Here is a 23,977-nt window from a genome sequence, read left to right as displayed (position 1 = left end):
TTTGGTTTTGTTTTTTTCCTTCGGTGTTTGTGTTCGTGTCTGTGTTTGTCATTTGTGTCTGTGTGTGACCTCCCTTACTACAGATATGTGACAGAGTTTGTGGACCTGGGCAATGTCTCAGCGCTGAGAACATTCAGGGTTCTCCGAGCTTTGAAAACTATCTCTGTAATTCCAGGTGAGAAAATTTATACACAAAACTGACTGCCTCATTTCCTCTTTGCCCTCCATTCATTTTGTCCACCACATTCTAAACCGGTGTCAGCACACTTGACATGGCCTTGCATTGCGCATGTTTTTCCTGGGAGACGTTCTCTGGAATGGCCCTTTGGTCCTAAGGCAGATTCAATGGCAGCGCTTTGCCAGGCATGCAGCCCCCATTCCATCCATGCTTTGAAAAAGCACGTGCTTATAAATCACTTGGATCTTCCAATATCTGAAAAAATTGTCACAGAGCTAGCTGTCTCTTTGAACGTAAATCATTTGCTTCCTGGCCTCATGGAATTACAGTAAATTTAACATTCACCGTCATCCCATTGCTTGTGATTTCTAGGCTTCCTGTCGCATGGTTTGCTGATGGGATGTTATTCAACGAAGTACACTTTTATTGTTACTGTGTTAATGGAATTATTTAACCACAGAAGACCCCTACCCTGTTAACTAGTCCAGTCTTAGAGCCAAATTGAAGAGCCTTGGAGTTAGTGAACTAAACTTTAGTAATCACTAGCACATCCTATTGCTGTCTGTTTCACTGGAATAAGAACCAGTAGACATCTACTATGTATGTATTCAGAGGCCATTCTCAAACACAAATCCCAGTGAAAGCTTGTGCAGATGCTGTTAAAACAGTGAAAGGTAAGATAACATAGATCTGTCTGAATGTAGGGGCAAACAACAAGGACAGAAACTTGAGGGAAAAAAAGGAATCAGTCAGTGGGTGGTTGTGAAGTAGTTAATTGACAATCGTTTCATAATTTTTGCCTTTTTCTTTTGGTCCTGGTTGAGTTAGCCCAGTGGTTCTTAACTTTTTGAAGGTTTTGGATCCTTTTGAGAATCAGGGGGAAGTTCCCGGACCCTGCTGAAACCCTCCTATGGACCCCACGTTGAGATCCTTAATTTAATTTAAATCCTTACTACCAGGTAGTGCTTAACTGTTTTTTCTAAAGGCTGGTCTTGAAATCTGGAAGGAAAGATATTTGAGCTAGTCTTTCAAGCCTGAGATACACGGGCAGTAACGTGGCAGAAATCAAGAGCGTGCGGCTGCCAACTGGATGCTAGTTCCGTTCAGGGGCTTTCAGGGAAGACTCCTAAGGGACCAAGCTTCCCGCTGCACTTTTGTGGAAACAGAGACATGAAGAACAGAGGCATCCTGTTCCTGGCTTCGCGTGACTCTTCTGGTGGCTGACTCAGAAATATTCCTCTTTTCCCCTTTTCAACTTTATCTGAATATCAGACACAGAGAAAGGGAAGCACAAAGGTAGAGTCCTGCAGAGGGCTGACTTGGAATGTGGCTTTCTGAGAACCTCAAGGAAGGTAAACCTCAGTTTCTCCATTTACAAATCTGGGCATGAAGTGGGCCAGTAAATTTGGGCCCTACTGAAAATGAATTCTTTTACAGTTAGCAATGGGAGCTTTCTCCCTATCAACTAGAGGCTGGGCATCAGTTGGAGTATATTCTTGGCAAAAAACTACAACCCTGACTTATCAAGGTTCAGTTCCTAGCCATTTTAAATCGGTTTGACAAAAAAGTGAAGCTCATTCTCCAGGCAACCTCACACAGCTCATTGATGGTACCTTCACCCTTAGGAAGGCCTTGTCTTATTTCTTCAGGCGTCTGGAGCACCAAATCTTTACTTTCATTTTCCCTCTTCTCTCTTTCTTCTCTGCCCTCTTTTAAATATGATCCCATGTTTTCTGCTCCCTTCCCCCAACGTACTCTGCAAGGCATCTGTCTCTTTATGTTCTTGTGATCTGAAACTTCTCTTCCAGAATTAAATTGGAAAGCTGCGTTCTGTTCACTAACTAGGGCAGCAGATGCTATCTCTGGTCTAGCTCTTAGCTTCTGTCTCTGCTGTATGGATAGCTTCTGACCACAGCATTTCTGCAAGGTAACTCTTGACTGGCGTCATATTACTTATCCCTACTATCAAATTATTGATCTATCTATAAAATATATTTGTAAACACATAGTAGTGCTCCATAAATGATTTTAGTGTAGCAATTATTATTATAAAGAAGAAACCTAAACCCAAAGAAAGGGTTTATATCAAGGCTTAGACCTCAACTTCACAATTTGAAATAGATTCCTGATTCCTGTTTCCAGAAGCACCCCCACTGGAGCTGGCTTTGTGAAGTTAAGTGGGATGCAAAATAACTCTAAGGGATAATAAAGCCAATAATAGATCTCTGTCAGTGAGTGGTATAATTGATACTTGAATTAAAGTGTGACTTTTTATGCCAAGTCCTTTCACTCCCTGTACTATTTATAGAGGACTATTGCCCTGTTCCTACCTGCCTGTTAACCAGCTCTCCTTTCAAGGTGGGAGCACCATTGTATGAGTCACTAGACCTAGTGCCATCTCTTGATTGGAAATCTCCGTCATTCTGACTCTATTGTAGAGCCAGGCCTTCATCCCCTCTTAGTGAAAGCCATTGTTGTGCATACCAAGTTTTCTCGTGGATCAGTTCAGTGGGATTGGTGCTGTCTTTACCTTTTCCTATTCCCAGTTTGATTGTAGGCTTTTGCTGAAGCTGCCAAAAACAGAAGTGAGAGCAACCACAGAACTGACATGGGGTCTGCAAAATCCCACAAGGCCTTCAGCTCCCTTCATGAAAGTTTTCCTTTCCTGGACAACTCACCCACTCACCTGGGCTGACACTGCCCTCCCTCTTAGCACCTTTGGTAGATAGTCTGAATGTGTCAGCGTGGTCAGGACTCCCAGAAGATGGGACGGTGCAGTGCATCAGTTAGCTCCAGCCTTTTGGATAAGGGGTGCTTTGATTTAGAGCCTTCTAGTGACTTAGAAAAGACCAAACCCACATTCTGACCCTTTTTATTTGCTGATTGAAGACATAGATATGTATTACACATGGTTTCCCTTTTGCTTCAGAGGCCTTGGCTTGAAGAACAGTGCGTGCAAACTGCAGTTACAGGAAAAGACCCTTCCTACGTTTTCTTTGGTCCAGAATTTGCTGGATTCAACTTGACATTGAAGTATTCTGTGTAGAAATTCATGTCTTAAAACTTTGTATTCAGGGCACCTGGGTGGCTCAGTCAGTTGATCGTCCGACTCTTGGTTTCAGCTCAGGTCATGGTCTCTGGGTGGTGGGAATCGAGCCCCACGTCAGGCTCTGTGCTCAGCACGGAGTCTGCTTGTCCCTCTCCCTTTGCTCCTCCCCCCCCACCCCATCTCTCTCTCTCTAAAATAAATAAATAAAATCTTTAAGCAAGCAAACAAACGAAAACTTTGTTTTTGCTTTATATTCATTTGGGGCCCGGGCATAAAAATGAGCTTCCGAGTGACTTTGTCAGAAGTTTCATCTTCTGCCTGTTTTAACTATGTGCCACAGGACTGACATGCCCAAAGTTAGGGCAAAAATCTCAAAGCAGGAATCTGAGGTTTTTCCTATGGAGTAGCATTTAGTGGTGTAAATAAAACCAGTTGGGACAGCCTTACTTGCCAGTTGCTTCTCATTTCTATTATCATTTCAGTGACTCCCGAAAAGCGCTGCTTCTCTGTTTGCCAACACTATTTTAATATCATTTTGCTTTCTTTAGAGTTATAATTTTTTTATTCTTTTTCCCTTTGATTTTTTATTTCTGTGCTTTCATTTCTGTTACTTTCTCTCCTTACCTGTGGTATCAGATAAGAAGCAGGAAAAATGATGGGCCCTTCTTCTTCCCACCCCGGTATTCACAAAGAAAGCATTTTCTTCAGACGTATGCATTATGAATATGGCAATTTCTGCTGCACAGTGAAGGGGGATAGAAAGTGTTTTCAGACTATATTTAGATTCCTTGTTTCCTTTATAATATTCTAGTTTTTAATCCAGTTGCTTTTGTATTTCTCCTTTTCCCATTGCTTCTAAGAAAAGATAACTGAAGTTGAACACAGTGGTCTTACATGGGAAAACACTTCAGTCTCAAAGGATCCCACTGACCCACGTTTGGGAGCTAGTTTAAGTTTTGCTCAGACTTTGTGATACGAACCTGGTCTTGAGTAAATAAATCTGCTTCCAAATCTCTCCCAAATTATTCTTGATCTAAAGAACCCTCAACAATATCATTGTGAGGGGCACCTGGGTAGCTCAGTCGGTTAAGCGTCTGCCTTTGGCTCAGGTCATGATTCCAGTGTCCTGGGATCGAGTCCCATGTCAGGCTCCCTGCTCAGCTCTGCCTCTCCCCCTGCTCATGCTCTCTCTCTCTCTCAAATAAATAAAATAAAGAGTATCATTGTGAAACTTGAACCTGCAGCAAGAAAATTGACCTGGTACAACTTTACCCTAGGTCTTGTCTGGACCAAGCCAGACTTTGGGAATTGGGGAACTATTTTCCCCGGGGGTGAGAACTGCTTGTTACTGCTCTTGAGACCCATTCCAATGTTAATTTTGTAGAATTAGCTCATGTTGCTTCAAACCAGACAGATTTCTCAACCTGAGCCACAAGCTAGGAAATATAAATTTACTTTATTTATAATCTGGCATCACCACTGTAGAAGATTTTGATCCCAGTATGCATGGCTGGTTTCTCGGGACTTGGCACATAAGCAGGCTTTTTTCATTTGTCCAAGGGATTTCTGGGCATCATGAAAGGTAACAGGAGGTTCAGAGGTGTGTTTGGATACAGAGGCTTCACCTGCTTCTCAAAATTCCTCAAATGTCCCGACTTCCTCTCTGGTAGCTGACATTTCTGTACATTGGGTCCAGCTGTCTTCTCTTGATCGGTAGTAAATGTATTAACTGCTCCTGCCCAGACTCATCCCAATGCTAGTTAATGTTAGCCTTTTCCAAGAGTTCTCGCTGTCCAATTTGCCCCCACGGGGCTTCTGTTGCACACTCTGTTGTGTAGGAGTTGTTTGAAGGAGCATTCTGCTCTGTTTGGGATAATCAGTTTCCAATCAGTATCTTGCTTGTTCTGGTGTGTGGTGTTGTGAGCCAGTAGAAGAAGCAAGGCAACTTGTCCTCACAGCCAGAACAGTGGCATTTTCCATTCTTGCATGCAACAGGTCAGGAATTCTACCAGCAACTTCTTACTTTATTGATCTGTGTTGGTGGTAACAGGGAGCACTTTTGCCTGGCTGCATTTACTAGCGCGTGTCAGTCACTGCTAGCAAGACTATAGAGCTTGAGCTCAAGAAAGGCATTATATGAAAGACCATCAGGTCCATGAAAAGATCCTCAATATCACTAGTCATTAGGGAAAAGCAAATTAAAACCATAATGAGATATCACCTCACACAAGTTAGAATGGCCGTCATCGAAGAGACGAGATAGCAAACACTGGCATGGCTGTGGAGAAAAGGGAACCGTTGCACACTGTTGGGATTAGTAAATTGGTTCAGCCACTATGGGAAACAGTATGAAGGATCCTCAAAAATTAAAAATAGAACTACCATATGATCCAGCAACTCCACTTCTGGGAATATATCCAAAGGAAACGAAAACACTAACTCAAAAAAGATATCTGCACCCCATGTTCATAACAGCATTATTTACAATAGCCAAGACATGGAAACAATCTGAGTGTCCATTGATGGATGAATAGATAGAGTTGTGAGATAGATACACAATGGAATATTATTCAGGTATAAAAAAACGAGGAAATCCTAACGATTTTTGACAACATGGATGGACCTTGAAAAGTTGGACAAAGACAAATAAACACCGTATGATCTCACTGATGTATGGAATCTAAAAACAAACAAACTCATAGAAAAAGAGATCGGAGTGTGGCTACCCGAGGCAGAGTGTGGGGGGAGGAGGAATTGGAGGAAGGGCGCCAAAAGGTACAGACTTCCAGGTATAAGAAAGAAACTGCTAGGGACATAATGTACAACATGACAGCGATAACTGACACCACTGCACGATACATAGGGGAGTTGTTAACAGTAACTCCTAAGAATTCTCACCACAAGGAAAAATTTTTTTCCTCTTTCTTTTTGTCCCCTTCTCTTTTTATTGTATCTATATGAGAGGTGGGTGTTAGCTAAACCTACGGCGGCAATCATTTCACAGTATACGTGAATCAAACCATTGTGATGTGTACCTTACACATCTACAGTGATGTATGTCAATTATTTCTCAATAAAACTGGGGGGTGGGGGAAATGCATTCATAGGCTCATCTCCATAACTTGGCATTGATGTCTGCAAGTACGGTCATTCACAATCATTAACCCTAATGGAAGGAGGAAGCGTCTTGGCAGAGGCCAAATGACCCAGTGACCATTTACATTTAACATTGCTGTGTAATTGTATGTCTACCTCGGCATGCTAACATTACGCCACACCACCTTTCTTCTTGTGGGACCTGAATGAAAATCTTGGAGAGTAAACTTTTTAGTTGGTCATAGTTAGTGTTATTTAGCAGTTATTCTTGCTCAATTAAGATTTGTTTCTCTGAGCCCCTGTGAAGTAAAAGCAGCTGAATACCATTTCCAACTTAAGCTTTTATTTTAAGCTTCTTGAAAGCTGAAAGAACTCTCACCAAGGAGTTGATCTAAACCTCAGACTTCAGAAGAAAACACTTGAAGCTTTTTTTTTTTTTTTTTTTTTTTTAGCCTTCTTGACTCATGTTTACAGATTTCTTCAGCAATGACTTCTGGTTTATGAAGAAAAGATTTTAAACCAACTGACTGAGAGCATTTAGGTCTATCCCCAGGAAAATGATGAGTTCCATGTATGGTTGGTGTATTAGTTGAACATCTTTGGTTGCAAGTGAAAGGATACATGAAGGGCTGGAATGCTTCTGGGCTTCTGGAAGCCAGTGAAACCAGAATGCAGAGCCAGAAAGCTCCAGATACCAGGAAGTATTTTTTCTTTATGTTTTTTCTCTCCATGTGTCTATTTCCTTTTTCTATCTCTTAGCTTACTAACTGCCTTTACTTCTCAGACATCCTAATATAATGACAGAATATGGCTACCACTTAGTTCCCAAATTTACATGTTACCATTCCTTCCACTTGGAAAGACTACTAGACTGTCTTTTGTCCCATTTTAAGGTCCCAGAGGAAAAGATCAGGATTTAGGTCAGATGTCCACCCTGACATCTGTAACCTATTAACAGACGGTCACTTCCTATAAATAAGGCTGCTGGGGGCCCCGCTTTATAAAACGGGATAATTTGAGCCTCATGGCCTAGAATTTCCTGTTAAATGGGCTTGGAACTGTCCAGAGAGTTCCCAGCCCAGGAAAATCAGATTAGACTCATGCTAAAATTGTATTTTTTTTAATTTGATTGATTGATATCGCAAATGCATTGGTTTGACTATTTTGTAGTATTATACTCTTGTTACTAATACAAATGACAGCTTATAGTTCCTTTCTCCATTCATTTAAAATGGAAATAGAAATGGCCTTGAACAATCATCCAGTGTTCAGATCAATGATTGTCTGAACCATTCAGGGAAGATATAAGCTCTTCTCAAAGAAATCCAGGAAAAGAAACTACAACCATCCTTCAGTGACCTATTCAACTATTTCTTTTTTTTTTAATCATGCTTTGACTTTGAAAACAGAACTGTGTAATTTTAGGAGCCTAGAATTAAATTATTGACCTAGTAGAGGCCCACCTCAACCGAGCCAAATACAATGAAGAACTTTTCTATTCCTCAGCAACTTATGAAAATAAGGCCCATAATACTGAAACAACTTTTATTTCTTGATGGTTGCTTTCTATTTTATACCACCAGTATCTTCTTACTTATCTGTGTGACTATGATACAGTTTCTCAGGGCCTTTGGAATAAGATTGAAATTTCAGCTACTTAATCTCGAAGAAATAAATATCTCTGCCCTATTTTGAAAGACTTTTAAAGAAGATTCTTCAGCTTTTCCTCTACTGCCCACTGCTACATACTCCTGGGTGTATCCACATTCTGTGTATAAGAAAATGAGGTGGGACCTTGACTTTGTTCTGATGTACAGTGGGTCATAGCTAATGACTGAGCCAGGACCAGAGTTCCTACTTTCTGATTTCCTGTCTGATGCTCTTTTTGAACAGTCTTTTTTTTTTTTTTTTTTAAAGATTTGATTTTAAGAGAGAGAGAAAAAAAGAGCACTATCAGGGGGAGGGGCACAGGGAAAGGGAGAAGCAGACACCCTGTGAAGCAGGGAGCCTGATGTGGGACTCGATCCCAGGACCCTGAGATTATGACCTGAGCCCAAGGCACACACTTAGCTGACTGAGCCACCCAAGTGCCCCTGCACAGTCTTATGAGGAGAAAATAATCAGGTTAGAAATGTCTTGTGTCCTATGCCTTGAATGTAGACAATTTCTTCCTAATCCCTTTGGTGGCCACAGTCTCCATGGAAGGTCCATTCTATAAGAAAACGCAGGCCTTTGCATACTTTTGTGTCTCTACAATCTTAATTCATAGCTCTTTTTTCTTTATTTCCTCTTAGATCCCTTTCAGGGTATCTGTGTGAGAGGAAAGAAAATTTCTCATTCATTTGCTCTTTAAATAAAAATATGTCGAGTGCATGCTTTGTGCCAGGTCCTATGCTAGGCATAGCATGCATTACTATTATTGGACTCAGATAGAAAACTCTATTGAATTCAACTTTGAAAATTCTAGGTGGTTACTTGCAAAATACAGCAAAGAACTAGTCATGTCCATACTCCCCATTAGATCACCATGATACAAGGTCAGCCATGCAGTGTCATTATCCCAATCATATCTCCTTGACGAGGGCAACGTGTGTAATAGCGATAGCTTGCAAGCGTTAAGTGCCAGGTACTATACTTGGTATTTTGCGTTCATTATCTTATTTAAGCCTCACAACAACCCGGTGAGGGGTATTGTAAATACCTTCTTATAGATGAATAAACTGAGGTTCAGGCAAAAATGGTTAACATTTGAGTCATTTACTATGTACCAGGTACAGTGTTAAGTGCTTATATGAATTATGCTTAATCCTCACAAGAGCCCTATGATAGTCAACTATAATTATTCCCATTTTAAAGATGAAAAAACTAGGATTCCAAGAGGTTAGGTATATTGCTCAGGTCATACTAGTAAGTGGTCTAACTTAGTTAAGAGTAGTAATTATGCACCTAGCTTCACAATTCAAAGCCAAGAATAGGATTTCTCTTGAATTTTAGTCTAATATTCCTGCCTTCAGAAGTGGATCATGGGTGAGATCACTCTTGAGTCCTATGTGTCAAGGCACTGTGACTGCCTTCCACCTGTCCTGGTACACTGGCCTCCCTGGAGTGCTCAGTGCGTTGTTGGCCATTTCCTATGGATGGCCTGATGTCTGAGCATGCCCAGGAGAGCCTCACACAGAATCCGTTTTGACCCAAACATCATGAACCCACCACCATGTTTTCCTGTGTCTCCTATCACTGATACCTTCCTTGCAGTTAAGAAAGCTACACGCAGGTTCAAATTTGAACGAGTGGCTTGTATTTAAACCTCCAATTCAAGTGGGTTAGATTTTGTTTTGTTTTGTTTTCAATCTAGGACAGAAAAAAGGCCAGTTGTAGAGAACAGGGCATATATGTGGTCCAGAGAAGGTGTATTTGTAAATGGAAAGACAAACTGTAAATACTGGGTTGATAATAATTAACCTTTTCAATACATTGTTATTTCCAGAACTCTTGGGAAAATATTTATCATACTTTCTCACAACTTGGCTTTTAAACTTTCCAGTAGTTCTCTGTCCAACCAGGAAACCTCCTCAATCCCTGATCTTCCCATTTGTTTATTCAGTGAATATTTATTGAGTACCTGCTGTGGGTTAGGCAGTCTAGATACAGTTGTGAAAGAGACAGATAAATAATTAATTATAAGCAAGATAAATGCTATAGAGGAAAGTATAAGGTGCTATTAAATTATTAATAATAATGGGGGAGGGAGAAGAATTGAAAGTCAGGGAAGGCTTTCTGAGGGAATTGCTATTTAAGCTGAGCCTGAAGAATGAAGAGGAATTAGGCGGGTAGGACAGAGGAGTGGAAGGAAGCATTCCAGACAGAGGGAAGAGCATGTATGAACGCTCTGAGGCAAGTAAGAGCCTGACTCATTTGAGGAGCTAAGCAGCAGTCAGACCCAGGAGAGTACTTCCAGGAGGAAAAGAGCCGCATGTTGGAGAAGGAACTTTCTTTTTCTTCTTAAAAATTATTGACTTAAGAATTAATATGTCTGGAAAAATTGATAATATTGCTGACCCATTGTTATTCCCATGGCATAAGAGAGAGTGGCCATGGTTCAAGGGTGGTGCTGTGGGGAGGAGTAGAAGCCAGTAGCTAAGAGGGAGGCTGGGGGAGGTGGGGAGGGTTCTGAAGTGACTCTGATTCTGGGGCTTCTATCTCCTCAGGCCTGAAGACCATTGTGGGTGCCCTAATCCAGTCAGTGAAGAAGCTGTCAGATGTGATGATTCTGACAGTGTTCTGCCTGAGTGTTTTTGCCTTGATTGGGCTGCAGCTGTTCATGGGCAACCTGCGAAATAAGTGTGTTGTGTGGCCCATAAACTTCAACGAGAGCTATCTGGAAAATGGCACCAAAGGCTTTGATTGGGAAGAGTATATCAACAATAAAAGTAGGTGGCCCCTTCTCTGCAAGGGGCAAAGGACAAGTCTGTCTCTAATTTACATGGTCTGACGCCATCACTGGGCTTTAAAAAGTAGTTGGGGCCAGAAAGGAGTCCAGTGCTATGAAGTTATTCCCTGTCGTCGGGGTAGCACTGTGTTCAGAAGCGTCTCTGGGTTTTTTCTCTCCCTTTAAAACCCAACGTGAAACTCTATAGCTTTTTCACAGGCACCCCTAAACTTTTGCTTTCAAAATCAGGCTTAGGAGTTCGATAAAAATACATTTTGCCCTAGTTGGGTTACCTCAGATGGTTCAGAAAATGCCTCGTAAGCTCTCTTCATGGTACCACGACCTTAGTAGTCAGTCTGGTGTGGGAAGTCAGGTAAATCTCTAAGTAACCATTTGAGCCCCTTTCAGTGAAGGAGTTTTAATAATTTCATTTCAGGAACCACAGCACTTGGGTCTGCACTAAGGAACATTTGGTGTGGTAGCACTTCCATAAAATAATTGGGAAAATTTAGCAATATCACTGTTCATCACCCTGGAGGAACTAAAGGCACTTTAGTAGCCATAAAGAAAACGTTATTGCAAGGCAATTTCAGGGACACATACAGGAAAGGGGAAACATGCCTTCTAATTAATACAGGACAATGCAATGTGATCAGTGAGGGCTTTAGCCTCTCTTTGGTAAAGAGAAGTTTAAAGGATAGAAGGCTAAAGTTGTATGGAGGAGTAAAGAGCTCTGAAAACTCACTTTCAGACCCCTTAGACTCAAGTACCAGAAAGTAGCATATAGATGTCAAATATGAGTGGAGGCCAAGTGTCTGTAAAAAGGACATTGGGTTAGGGCTATATGGTAGCACTTTTTATTTTTAAGTATATATAAGAAAATAATTAATGGGAAAGAATTCTTATCAGGTTTTACTCTGTCAGAAAAGATTTATATGAACTAAAATCGGTGACTGTTTCTGCTGGGGCTAGTTAGGAACAGTGTAACCTTATTCTCTCATTCACTTAAATCTGCCTTATTCATTTCCTGCTCTTCAAACTTTTCTAGCAAATTTTTACACAGTTCCTGGCATGCTGGAACCTTTACTCTGTGGGAACAGTTCTGATGCTGGGTAAGTAGCTTGCCTAATTTTATTCTTCTCCCTTAAAATAATGTGTCAGATGAAAATGGGCAGTATTTTCACTTTTCTTTGTACTCATGTAGTAGATCCTAACTGGGTCTGACATATTGGTTGACTCAGATTTTCTTCCTGTTTCATATTCGTCCATCCAAAATTGGCATTTCACTAGTAGGTGAATGTGCCTATAGTCTCAAGCCAAAATTAAAAATGTAAAAGGCTAAGGATAGAGTCTATAACACCAGATACCTTGCCTGTCTCTTGTAGACTCCCCTCATTCTATTATAACACGATTAATAAAATATAGAGTAGGGACACTGCCTTGATGATAGATTAGTACCAAGGATGACCCAAAACATAGCAGGCCTGATGGCATGGGGAGGGAACAGAATAGCAACATAATATTTTTCTCCATTTTTAAAAAACATTTTATTTATTTATTTATTTATTTATTTGAGAGAGAGCTCACAAGCAGGGGGAACGGGAGGGGGAGAGGGGAGAAGCAGACTCCCCACTGAGCATGGACCTGAAGTGGGACAGGATCCCCAGACTCTGGGGTCATGACCTGAGCCAAAGGCAGCCGCTTAACCAACTGAGGCACCCAGCTGTCCCTTTTTTTTTTTTTTCCATTTTTAAAATATTGTGGTAAAATACGTAGAACATAAGATTTACTCTTGTAACCATTTTTAAGTGTCCCGTTCAGTAGCATGAAGTACATTCACAGTGTTGTACAACCATCAACACCATCCATCCCCAGTACTTTCCATCTTCCCAAACTGAGACTGTACCCATTAAACACTAACTTCCCGTCTTCCCCTCCCAGTCCCCTAGTGACCACCATTCCACTTTCTGTCTCTATGATTTTGACCACTCTAAGTACGTCATGTAAGTGGAGTCATACAGTGATTGTCTTTTTGCAACTGGCTTCTTTCACTTAGCATGATGTCCTCAAGGTTTACCCATGTGATAGCAGATGTCAGAATTTCCTTCCTTTTTTAGGCTGAATGATATTCCATTGTCTGTATATACCGCATTTTATTTATCCATTCATCTGTCAACAGACACTCAAGTTGCTTCCATATTTTAGTTATTGTGAATAATGCTGCTATGAGCACAAGTTTATAGCAACATAATGTGAAACTTGATTCTGCTACTTTTAGCTTTGAGACTTTTGGCAAGCCTTTCAACTTAGGTGAGCCTCAATTTTATCATCTATAGAATGGATTTCATCTATAAAATGGATTTAATAAGTCACATTCTCAGTTCCTCAAAGGGTTATTTTAATGATCCAATTAGATAACATACGTGAAAGTGCTTTGTAAATAGAAAATTATATAAATGTGAGGATGTCAAATCATTATCCAGAGTATATTGGTCCTCAAGGAATTAGTGTTTTAAGATGACCATGACAACTAGAAGTCCGTTTAATTTCTGTATCAAAGTAGATACTAGAAATTACATTGAAATAACTATCAGGTGAATCTAAGCAAGAGAACTGATAAAACCAAGGTCACTGAAATCCCCAGTATGACTTAGGTTGTCATTAAGGTTGTGTATTAAGAGAAGAGAGGGGGCGCCTGGGTGGCTCCGTCATTAAGCGTCTGCCTTCAGCTCAGGTCATGATCCCAGGGTCCTGGGATCGAGCCCCAAATCGGGCTCCCTGCTCGTCAGGAAGCCTGCTTCTCCCTCACCCACTCCCCCTGCTTGTGTTCCTGCTCTCACTGTGTCTCTCTCTGTCAAATAAATAAATAAAATCTTAAAAAAAAGAGAGAGAGAACAGAGATGATTAAGAGGAACTTCTAGCTGGCCATTTGTCATTTGGGATAGTAGCTAAGATGAATTTGGTTGAATTGCACATTGATGTGAATCTAGGACAATGATTCTCAAATTTTGGCGTGCATAAGAATCACCTGGCATGCCTCTTTAAAATGCAGATTCATGGCTCCCATGTCCAGAGCTTTTATTCCTAGGTCTGGGTAGGACATAGGAATCAGCATTTTTAAGAGGCATGCCTGGTGATTCTGATCCTAGGCTGTTCCCAGAACATCATTTTTTTTTTTAAGTTGACCTGACTAGGGACGCCTGGGTGGCTCAGTCAGTTGAGTGTCTGCCTTCGGCTCAGGTCATGATCCCAGGGTCATGGGATCTAGCCCCGCATGAGGCTCACTGCTCAGTGGGAAGCCTGCTTCTCCCTTTCCCTCTGCTGCTCCCCCTGCTTGTGCTCTCTCTGTCAAATAAATGAATAGAATCTTAAAAAAAAAAAAAAAGTTGACCTAACTACTTTGTTCCTTCTTCTTCTTCTTCCCCCTTTTTTTTTAATACCTATTTTTTTGGCCTGACTTTCTAGATGGTTACTTATTATCTTCACAGTCCTGGAGATAGCTTAGAGTTGATGTTTGGGTAGAATTATGTTGAAAAACCCTCAACTTCCCTTTCTTTTCTCAGGCAATGCCCAGAGGGATACCAGTGTATGAAAGCAGGAAGGAACCCTAATTATGGTTACACAAGCTTTGACACTTTCAGCTGGGCCTTCTTGGCATTGTTTCGCCTTATGACCCAGGACTACTGGGAAAACTTGTATCAGTTGGTAAGGAGTAACACCTCTGTTTTTGAGTGCTGCCTTTTTTTTCTTTGGTGACAGAATTTGCATGAGGGTTTGTGAGTTTGGAGACATTCTGTGTCAGAGACCTTCAGTGAAGATACCATATAGGATTGTAGGATGTTATTTCTCAGAGTCAGCTGGTTTACAAAATTAAGTGAATTCTCCCAGCTCTTGTCCGTTTCTTTAGTACCCAGTCACGTATAGCTGTAGAGGCTCACAGCCTTCACAGCCTTTTCCCTGGCCTGGGAATCTGCTATCTCTGTTTACTTCCTGTTGTTTCACCAGACCATCTGCAGTATTCCTCTTCTCAGATTTTTGGCTTAGAACATCTTTTTAGGGAATATCAACTAAACATACTGTACAAGGCACTATGCTAGACGTGATAAGGATGAGATTTCTATCCACAAGGATCTTAGATTCTCAACGTATCAACATTTGTGAGATTTGTAACACATCTGAACTTGTTCAGGCAGGTTGTGACAGATTAAAAAAAAAAAAAGGCCTACCATTGTGTTGGGCTATCTTGGTGACTGTAGGCAAGTCATTTAACTTTGCTGGTGGTGATAGAGAAGTAAATCACGCTGGTGGTGATAGAGAAGTAAGTGTGGGTGATTGCTAAGGGTCTTCCAGCTTAGAAATTCCATGATAATTCATTGTTTTCTATTTGACTCTGTCATTTGGTGATGCCCGTTTGAGAGTGAGAAACATGTCTCCCTCAGGCATGAAGGATCTCTTGAAGGGAGGCTTCTAATTTTCATATCCCATAAGGAATTCTTACTTTCCATTGGACAGCCTAGAGTTCTCTTAGATTCAATTCTTTCTCGTGAAATACTTGCGGTTGTTGCTAAGTTCCATTAAATATTTGTGGTTGAAAAGAATAACAATGAAAACTAAGTAATAGTGGGTCACATATACATAACCTAAAACCCAAGTGTTCTTTGATGTCTGTTTGCTCACTAATAGTGAAGGGAATAGTCCGAGGATCTTCTTTTTTCTCTCCTGTTCTTTATGCCATATCCTTCTTTAAAAACCCACCTTCTTGCAGAAGGATAAGGAAGGATGTCACTTAAGAGGGGGACTTTCTGTGACTTGGACCTGATCCCTAAGATGGAATTTGTCTATTAATGCTCTTTGAGGACCCATAGATAAATAAGCTGAAGTCTTGTATTCTTTTCTTTATACTTGTTTTAGAACCAACTAACAAAGTCAAATATAATTCTTAGCTCAGAGCATTTTTTCCTTTAAAAAAAAAGAATCAAGTGTTTTTCCATGAAAGGAGTATATTAGGAATATTTGGAAATGGAAGAGGATTTTTTTCTGTCACAATGACTGGGAGGTACTAGTGACCTTTACTCTGAGTTGAGGAATAGAGGAAGCCATTTGGCCATTGGGATGCTAAGTGCTCTGCAATATGAAGGCGCACCACACAATAAAGGACTGTTCTACTCAAAAGGCAGTGGTGCCCCTGCAGAGGAGTATTATCCCACGAGTTATTTTCAACCTGGTTCATTTGATGCACGTGACTCAGAAAATGGTTTCTGTCTTGACAGACTTTACGAGCAGCTGGGAAAACGTACATGATCTTCTTCGTCTTGGTCATCTTTGTGGGTTCTTTCTATCTCGTGAACTTGATCTTGGCTGTGGTGGCCATGGCTTATGAAGAGCAGAATCAGGCAACCCTGGAGGAGGCAGAGCAAAAAGAGGCTGAATTCAAAGCAATGTTGGAGCAACTTAAGAAGCAACAGGAAGAGGCACAGGTTGGTGATCAATTCTTTGCTACAGTAACTTCCTGCCAGAGCACCATGACTAAGGCTCCATCTGATTGTCATTCCAGTTGATCTTTTTTAGGCACATGGTCAAATAGAAGTCATTAATCTGATTAAAATAACCCAAGTAACAACTGCAGAAGGTCGGTCCAGTTATTCCATTTGTCTTAATGGCCCAGTTGTTTGTTAATATGATCTCTAGTTGAGTTTCTCAACTGTTTAGTTTCAGCTACTCTGGTGGCTGGGAGGAAGACAAGTGGCCAGAGCAGGGTATATAGCGTCTCATGTAAGCACAGCCTTTTGGTTGAGGAAATCGTTAGGATCTCCCTCAGAGATTCTCTGCAGTCATGAAAATATTGGTTGTAATTGAAAAGAAGACACATGTAAGATAGTAAAGTAAAATTTGAAAAACAGACTAGTGATCCCACCACCCTAACACTTTGCTTTCTGATCCTTATCCAAATATACAAATGTTTTTATACTGTTGGGCCCATAATATATAATATAGTTTCTTAGCATTCATTTTCAGACTTGCCCCAAAGAAATTTTTGATACCAAGAAGGCAGCTAAGTTCTTGTCTGAGAAACTCGAGAGAATAAATCCCAGAGTTCTCACCACTGGGTTCTGCCCTGGTTACGTAGAGCCATGTGCCATAACACAGATCAACCAGAAAATGGAGACGGCCAGGTCCTGGCCACAGCCTCCTCAACGGGCTGGTCCGCCTTCCTCCTTTCCCCTGCTTCCCCTACCTGTGGGAAAGGAAATGATCTGCACTGGTCGTGTGGCTTCGGGGGGGGCTCCAGTTAACAGCTTCTGACCGGCCTCTCCTCCCCTAGGCTGCTGCAATGGCCACCTCCGCAGGCACTGTCTCAGAAGATGCCATCGAGGAAGAAGGTGAAGAAGGGGCAGGCTCTCCTCGCAGCTCCTCTGAAATATCTAAACTCAGTTCCAAGAGTGCCAAAGAAAGACGTAACAGGAGAAAGAAGAGGAAGCAGAAGGAACTCTCTGAAGGAGAGGAAAAAGGGGATCCTGAGAAGGTGTTTAAGTCGGAGTCAGAAGATGGTATGAGGAGGAAGGGCTTTCGGCTGCCAGACAACAGAATTGGGAGGAAATTTTCCATCATGAATCAGGTAAACTCTTTGCAGTGGGTCAAATAAGCCTAAGAAATTCTGCTTTTCCTAATCTCACTTGATTCTCGAATTCACCGTTGGCTCTTCATTTTCCAGCCCCTTCCCTACATCTTCTGGCCTATCTCTCCATGCTCCATACTCTTCCCTAGAGGCAGGCTTTGTGGGTGTGTTAGGATGGTCCTCTGCTCCAAGGCTGTCCTCCCCACCCCCAACTGCTCTGGCCAGCCCTAGGACCGTGTGATCACCTTTGGCAGACTTACTTCAGCCGGAAGATCCGTGTCACACCAGTGGGCCTTCCATTCTGAAACTTCAGGAAGTACTTTCCTCCTTAAACCTCGGAACACCAGAATTTAGCTTTCAAACATCTCTGTTTAAGAACTGCATATAATTGTGGGTTAAAAAAAAAAAAGAGTCCTGAAACTCTTTAGGTCACCTTATTTGAGTGTGGCAAATTCTAGTAATTAATTATTCTAGATATAGTGTCATGCTGATAAATTAGCCTACGGTAGATTAAAAGCCTCCAGTTGTAGCCAACTTTGATAAATGGGGAAACTAAGAGAAAGAGAGAGAAGAGGACTTATGGATAATTGCTGAGCATTCTGTTACTATAAATATTACCACATAACACCTATTTTTGGATTTCAAAGACCACCACCAAAATCCAATTCTTAGGCCATTTAATTCCCCATTTTAAGGAAATGCTAGAAAGTTTGTATGGTGTAGAATAGGTTATAGTTACCAGTTTTATGGCAGAGTACCCAGTGTCTTTTTTTTAATCTCCCAGAGATGCTTCACTGTGCCTCTCCCTTGTATCTCTCACTTCCCAGTTCAGTCTCTGCTAGTCCTGTTCATTTTATCACAGCGGACTCTCTCTCGTGTCGTTCGTTTTATCACAGCGGACTCTCTCTCGTGTCATCCCCTTCTTTCTATCCTGTTAATCCTTAGTTGAGACCTTTGTTTTGTTTCATCCACTACAGTTAGCCACTGCAGGTTAGTTTCCTCTGCTCTTTCTCCCTCTCCTGCATGTTTTCTATACCATTGACAGAGTACTTCTTAGTAAAACAGAGCTGTCATTATTCACCCCCAAGCAGTCACGGAGTGCCTGCCATGCGTCGGGGATTACGACGGGTCCTAGAGATTCGTGGGGGTTCGAACACAGTCCCTGTCGTGGAGCGGCCTCTAACACTCATTTCTGTAATAGCATCGATGGTTCCGTATTGTCCCATAATTGCACTAGGCTGGAGTGTTTTAGAGGGCGCAGATCTCCCGCAGCCTGGAGGCGCGGCAACAGCTTTCTTGGGAAGGTAAATAAAGGACAAATGAGAATTAGGTAGTGTATGTGTGTGTTGGTGAGGGAGCAGCAGGAGAGAAGAAAGGACAGGTCAGATTTGGAAGAAAAGTAACTGCCAGTACGGACAGCCCAAGCTTGAATTACTTGTTGGATAACCAAGTAGAGAGGTCTTTTAGACACACAGACAGGCAAGTGATGGCTTTGGGAAGAGGTTCTGAGGTGAGAGACGGTGACTGGAACTGTGAGACTTGAGATACTCAAAGAGGTTGTGTCAGGTAAAGAAAGGAATGGTGGGCTAGGGACATGACCACTGATGTCCGTGGGCATTGGAGATGGAGCTCATGAAGGAAAACAAATGAGTGGTCGTCAGAGGTGCCTAGAGAGCCAGTTCAGTGAAGCCCTGAGAGCACAAAGGTTGGAGAAAGCAGGAGAGTGATCAGTGGATTGAAATTTAACGGAAATGCTTCATGTGCTCAGAATTGGAAATATGTACTGGATTTGGCAATATAAGTCATTGAGAACTTTAAAGACACATTTCAGTCCAGCATAAGGATGGATATCATATGGAAGTGGAATGGGAAGTGGAGACAGTGAGTGTAGACTTCTCATACAGACTTCTTTAAAGAATATGGGTGAAATTATTTTTATAATCTGGGGCAGGGAGCCCAAAAGAAGGGGAAATGGAGGTGGAAAATGGAGTAGAACAGAAAAGAAAATGGAACACAGACTTGGGAGATATGAAAATAGATGTAGTCTTTAATAGGAAAGGGACACCTTGTCCCCAGATGTCAGGATAATAGGGGAGGATGAGTGTGGATAAGTTTGTAGGTAGGAAGTAGGAAGTTGACTAAGATGACACCAGACAGTGTCTAGTGTGCAGTAAGACAGGAAATTCAAAGTCCTATTGAAGGGAATGAGAGATTGAGTAGGGGGTTTAAAGAAAATATTGACAGCGTAGAATAGTTATCATGAAGAACGGGAGAGGGAATTATCCTAATCAGATTCCCTCTGTTTACTAACAAAGCGCCAGCCCTGTAGCTGACAGCCCCAGCACCCCCCTCTCCTGGCCTTCTCAGTCCCCAGTCACTGCGCCCTGTCAGGCACCCTGCGCTTACACCAAAATGAACTGCTAGATGCTTCTCATATGTTTGTTTCCTACCCTCAGTTTTGCTCCAGAAACCCCCTCTCTAAGATGCCCTATTTTTCTCTCAATGTCCACACCATACTTACTCTTCACATCCTTCTCTCAGAAAACCTTCCCTGACCTCCCCCATTCCACACTTCATTGGACATTACCATTTCATCTTTCTATTATGTTTTATACATACCTCTTTATGTGTTGCTTTTTAGTCTGCATGGACTCATATTCTTTCTTCTCTTAGATAAAGTGCTAAAAGCAGGGCCTGCATATGGCTAGCGTTCAGATATTTGTTGGACAATTGAATGGGGGACTTTTATAAATCTGATTTCACCCCTTCTGGGACTTCTTTGTGGCCTGGAACCATCTCTCTGTCTCACCTTCACCTCACCTTTCTCCTAGTTCAGCTTTTTTGGGGGAAAAGTGTGAGTCAGCTTTGTTGTCATCCAACCCTTGTCTTGAGAGCCGTCACTGAGCTAGTTAATGAATACCTTAGTGCTGTTATTGAATGGTCTCTGATTAATCTATAGGCTTTAGCACAGAGTTGCACTGATTGCTCCCTAGCTCAAAAAATAAAACTGGGCTTCTGAAATGTCCTGCTTTGCATGAAAATGTTCACTTCCTCTCCTTTCTCCATCTGAAAAAAATTGTAGATTCCTAGAGGCCATGGCTGTCTGCCAAGACTTGCTGAGAAACCCCACATGGAAGTCATATTCTTTGTCCCAGGATTATTCTGCAGTTTCTCTGGTTTTCTCTGGAAGAATGACTGAGGAAACTGAGGCCGAGAGAGATTAACTAACTCACCTAAGGTCATATGGCTAATAGGTGTTAGAATCGGAATTTGAACAAGGTCCTTCAGACCACAAAGCTTGTACTCCTGAACACTACGGTACATAGCCACCCCTCCCCACTCACCTCCACACATACATGGTCCTCTCTTATTGGCTCACCAGTGAATGTAGCTTCCGTTTCCCATGGCCAGTTCAGGTGTGTATCCGTTTCCTTTATTGCCAGATCTTCAGAGAGCCCCTTAAGACATCTGCCCACCCCATCTCCTACTCATTTCTCTATAAAATTACTGCTGTTTTTTAGGGCTTAGGACAGTTCATAAATAGTAAGTATTAACAGTTTTTCATAGTATTTTAATTTTTCCTTTGCAGCATTTCTCAAGCTTTTTGGTCTTAGGACCCCTTGATATCCTTAAAAATTGAGAACCTTGGGGCACCTGGGTGGCGCAGTCGATGGAGCGTCCAAATCTTGGTTTCAGCTCAGGTTTTGATCTCAGGGTCATGGGATCAAGCCCCATGTCTGGTTCATCATGGAGTCTACTTAAGACTTTCTCTCTCTCCCTCTCCCTCTCCCCCTCCCCCTCATGCTGTCTTGCTCGCTCAAAAAAAAAAAAAAATGTAATTAACAAATCTTTTTAAGATAAATAAATAAATAAATAGGAATCCTTCGCTGTATTAGCATCATAGCTCTATAACTCATGAATGATTTTTAGTATCATGCATTGATCATTTGGGAAAAACTGATTCACTGAGTTACACAGATCTTCCAAGTACTGACACACAGTATTAAAAAATCACATACATTATTATCACTACCAGCTCATCAGGAAAGTCCAAATACTGTGAAACTGTCAGGCTCCCAGAGTCCACTCTATACTTGTGAGAAAATGAAAGTGATAAAGGCAGATATCATCTTAGTATTTATGAAATAGTTTTGACCTCTTGAGCCCCCTTAAAAGGATCACAGGACCCCCAGGAGTCCCTAGACCACACTTTGAGAATGCCTGCTGTTTGGGGAAGAAAAAGTGAAGTGAAGAAAAAGTGAAATATGGCATGGACATAGAACATTTAAATCACCAATTTGTCACATTCTAAGCATCCCTGTCATTGTTAAGCCTTGTCCCAACACACAGCTGACATGGTGCCCTAAAACCCTCAGTTTTTCCGTGGAAAAATATGAGGGCCGCATCCTCAAATCAAGAACACCCCAGAGCCATTCTCCCAAGCAAGCACCTAGACCTAAGGTAGTATGTTTAGTTAGCTATGGTGCGCCTGCCTGAAAGGGACCAGAAGCTCCCGATTGCTGGACAGGGAAGATTTTGAAAACAGGAGCTAAAGCCCACGCATTTTATAAAGCAGCCTGGATCCCAGGAGTTAATAGAGCCAAGGGTCCTGAGTCATCACTGAAACCCTCCAGCCCAGGGAAGCTGAGACTGGAGAGAGGCTGAAGTGGATAACCTCAAGATGTATCATCTCCTTAGAGAATGGGCTAGAGCAAGATTGAATGCTGGGTCCGAGGAGAGATGGGGCAAATTATCTTTCCCCTTCCACATTTATTACAGGCAACTCTTTTGCCAAGAATGGAACATGAAATTAAAGAATAATAGATTGTTTTCTTTTAGTGTGTATTGTCTCAGGATCCTCATTTCTGTGTGTTTGTAGGTCACTGAATTGATCATTATCTTACTTATCACTTTCCTATCAGTTAAGAATAGATCTCATATAGTATATATTTCTGACTAGGCTGCAGGGTGCAAGAGGGCAGGGACCATGTTGTATTTCTTCTTTACCACTGTATCCATATCACTTAATACACAATGGGTATTTAATGATCATCTGTCAAATAAATGAAGCCTCTTTCCTAGTGTGGAGACCTAATGTACCATGTAGTGTCAGCAGCCAGCATCGGCTTAATGCAAAATCACAGATTTAGTCCAGGGAAGTGAACTTCTATGAGAAGTGAGGCAGTGACCCAGTGCAGGTGTGGGGTAATGCTCAGGTGTGGGTGGCTAATTTACAGTATATAATCTAAATACATGTTCATTAAATTAAGCACTGTACCTACGATATACAAAGCACTCCAGGAGATACAAAGATGAATCAGGCAGATTGCCCCCAAAGAGCTTGTAGTTGGTTAAAAAGGAAAGCTAAAAGCATGTATATAAAGAACTGTAGTATAAAGTAGAGCTCAAGTACTCTAAAACAGAGGCTCGGGGCTGTGGAAGGGTGAAGGAGGTTTATAGAGGAAGAAGCTGAAGGGCTGGACCATGGACGGTGGCGAGGATTTCCACAGCTGGAAGTGTAGAACATACAGATCTGCAGGCAGTGTGGCTCCATGGGTGGGTCTGTGAGGGGAAAGAGTGAAAGATAAAATGGAAAAACTAAATTAGGATCAAAGCTGGAAGGATCTTGAAGGACATTTTTAGGACATTGATTGATGATATTAAGTGTAATCATGGGATTTAGCAAAGGAGCCCAAGAGTGCCTGAGTCTTGTCTTGTCCTGGCCATATTTCTCTTTAGTGAGCCCTGCAAGGGAGATACATATGCCCAAGGCACTTTTATTAACATCTAGGGAGATACATCCACCCAAAGCACTTTTATTAACATCTAACACAGAACCTCAGCTGAACTGAACATGTGGGTAGAAGCTCAAAGATATTTCCTATCCCCCTCCCCCTGCCACCCAATCTTGGAATCTTACTGTATTTCTTTTTAAAGATTTTATTTATTCATTTGAGAGAGACAGAGAGTGCACAAACCGGGGGAGAGGGAGAGGGAGAAACAGACTCCCTGCTGAGCTGGGAGCCCGACATGGGGCTCGATCCCAGGATCATGACCTGAGCCCCCAGGCGCCCCAAGGGATCTTACTGTATTAATTATCATTTTTATTTTCTGTATTTTATGATGCTTTGACATTTTAGGAGCCTTGCCAGCTGGGGAGAGACTGCCCCTCCCAGTGCAAACTTAATTCCTAGACAGTTAACAACTTGTCTGGAAGTGTGCCTTTCATATACAAATCAACCAATCCAAACCCTCAGCCCCAACTTTTAATCTAACACTCACACACCAAGACACACCAAACCAAAGTTTCCCCTGCCCTCAATCACTCTGAGCTAGGACCACTCCTACAGACCAGAGCCTGCTGAAATTACTCAAACCGCCCAATCCTAAACTTGTCAGATGTGCCTACTCTGCCTCAGCTGTTCCTTCTGAGGAAACCATCATACAGGCTCTGAACCACGCTTTTCCCTTGCTCCTTTTGCCTCCTAACTGACCCTAGCACCTTCCCATGAGGCCCTGCCTGGCATGGCGTGGCATGCCCCCTTCTCTTGAGAGCTATAAGTAATAAACTCTTCCAAAAGTTGCTGTCTCTGTGTCTGCCACCTTACC

The 23,977-nt window shown here is 41.9% G+C and overlaps 1 protein-coding gene across 4 annotated transcripts in view; it reads left to right on the top strand.

The window, feature by feature from the left end:
* Positions 1-23,977, top strand: part of SCN8A (sodium voltage-gated channel alpha subunit 8) — a 179,503-nt gene that overhangs the window by 89,264 nt on the left and 66,262 nt on the right. For 2 of the 4 annotated variants that reach the window (XM_027593503.2, XM_027593501.2), the window contains exons 6-11: positions 84-175; positions 10,532-10,753; positions 11,801-11,864; positions 14,316-14,457; positions 16,023-16,229; positions 17,075-17,368. In XM_027593503.2, coding sequence (XP_027449304.1) covers positions 84-175; positions 10,532-10,753; positions 11,801-11,864; positions 14,316-14,457; positions 16,023-16,229; positions 17,075-17,368 — 1,021 coding nt within the window. The remainder of the gene's footprint in view (positions 1-83; positions 176-10,531; positions 10,754-11,800; positions 11,865-14,315; positions 14,458-16,022; positions 16,230-17,074; positions 17,369-23,977) is intronic. The other 2 variants (XM_027593505.1, XM_027593502.1) reach the window with 1 other exon arrangement.

This window comes from Zalophus californianus, chromosome 9 (genome assembly GCF_009762305.2).
Source record: "Zalophus californianus isolate mZalCal1 chromosome 9, mZalCal1.pri.v2, whole genome shotgun sequence".
Taxonomy (NCBI): domain Eukaryota; kingdom Metazoa; phylum Chordata; class Mammalia; order Carnivora; family Otariidae; genus Zalophus; species Zalophus californianus.
Note: the sequence above shows the minus strand (reverse complement) of the source record. Positions and strands in the feature narration are given on the sequence as shown.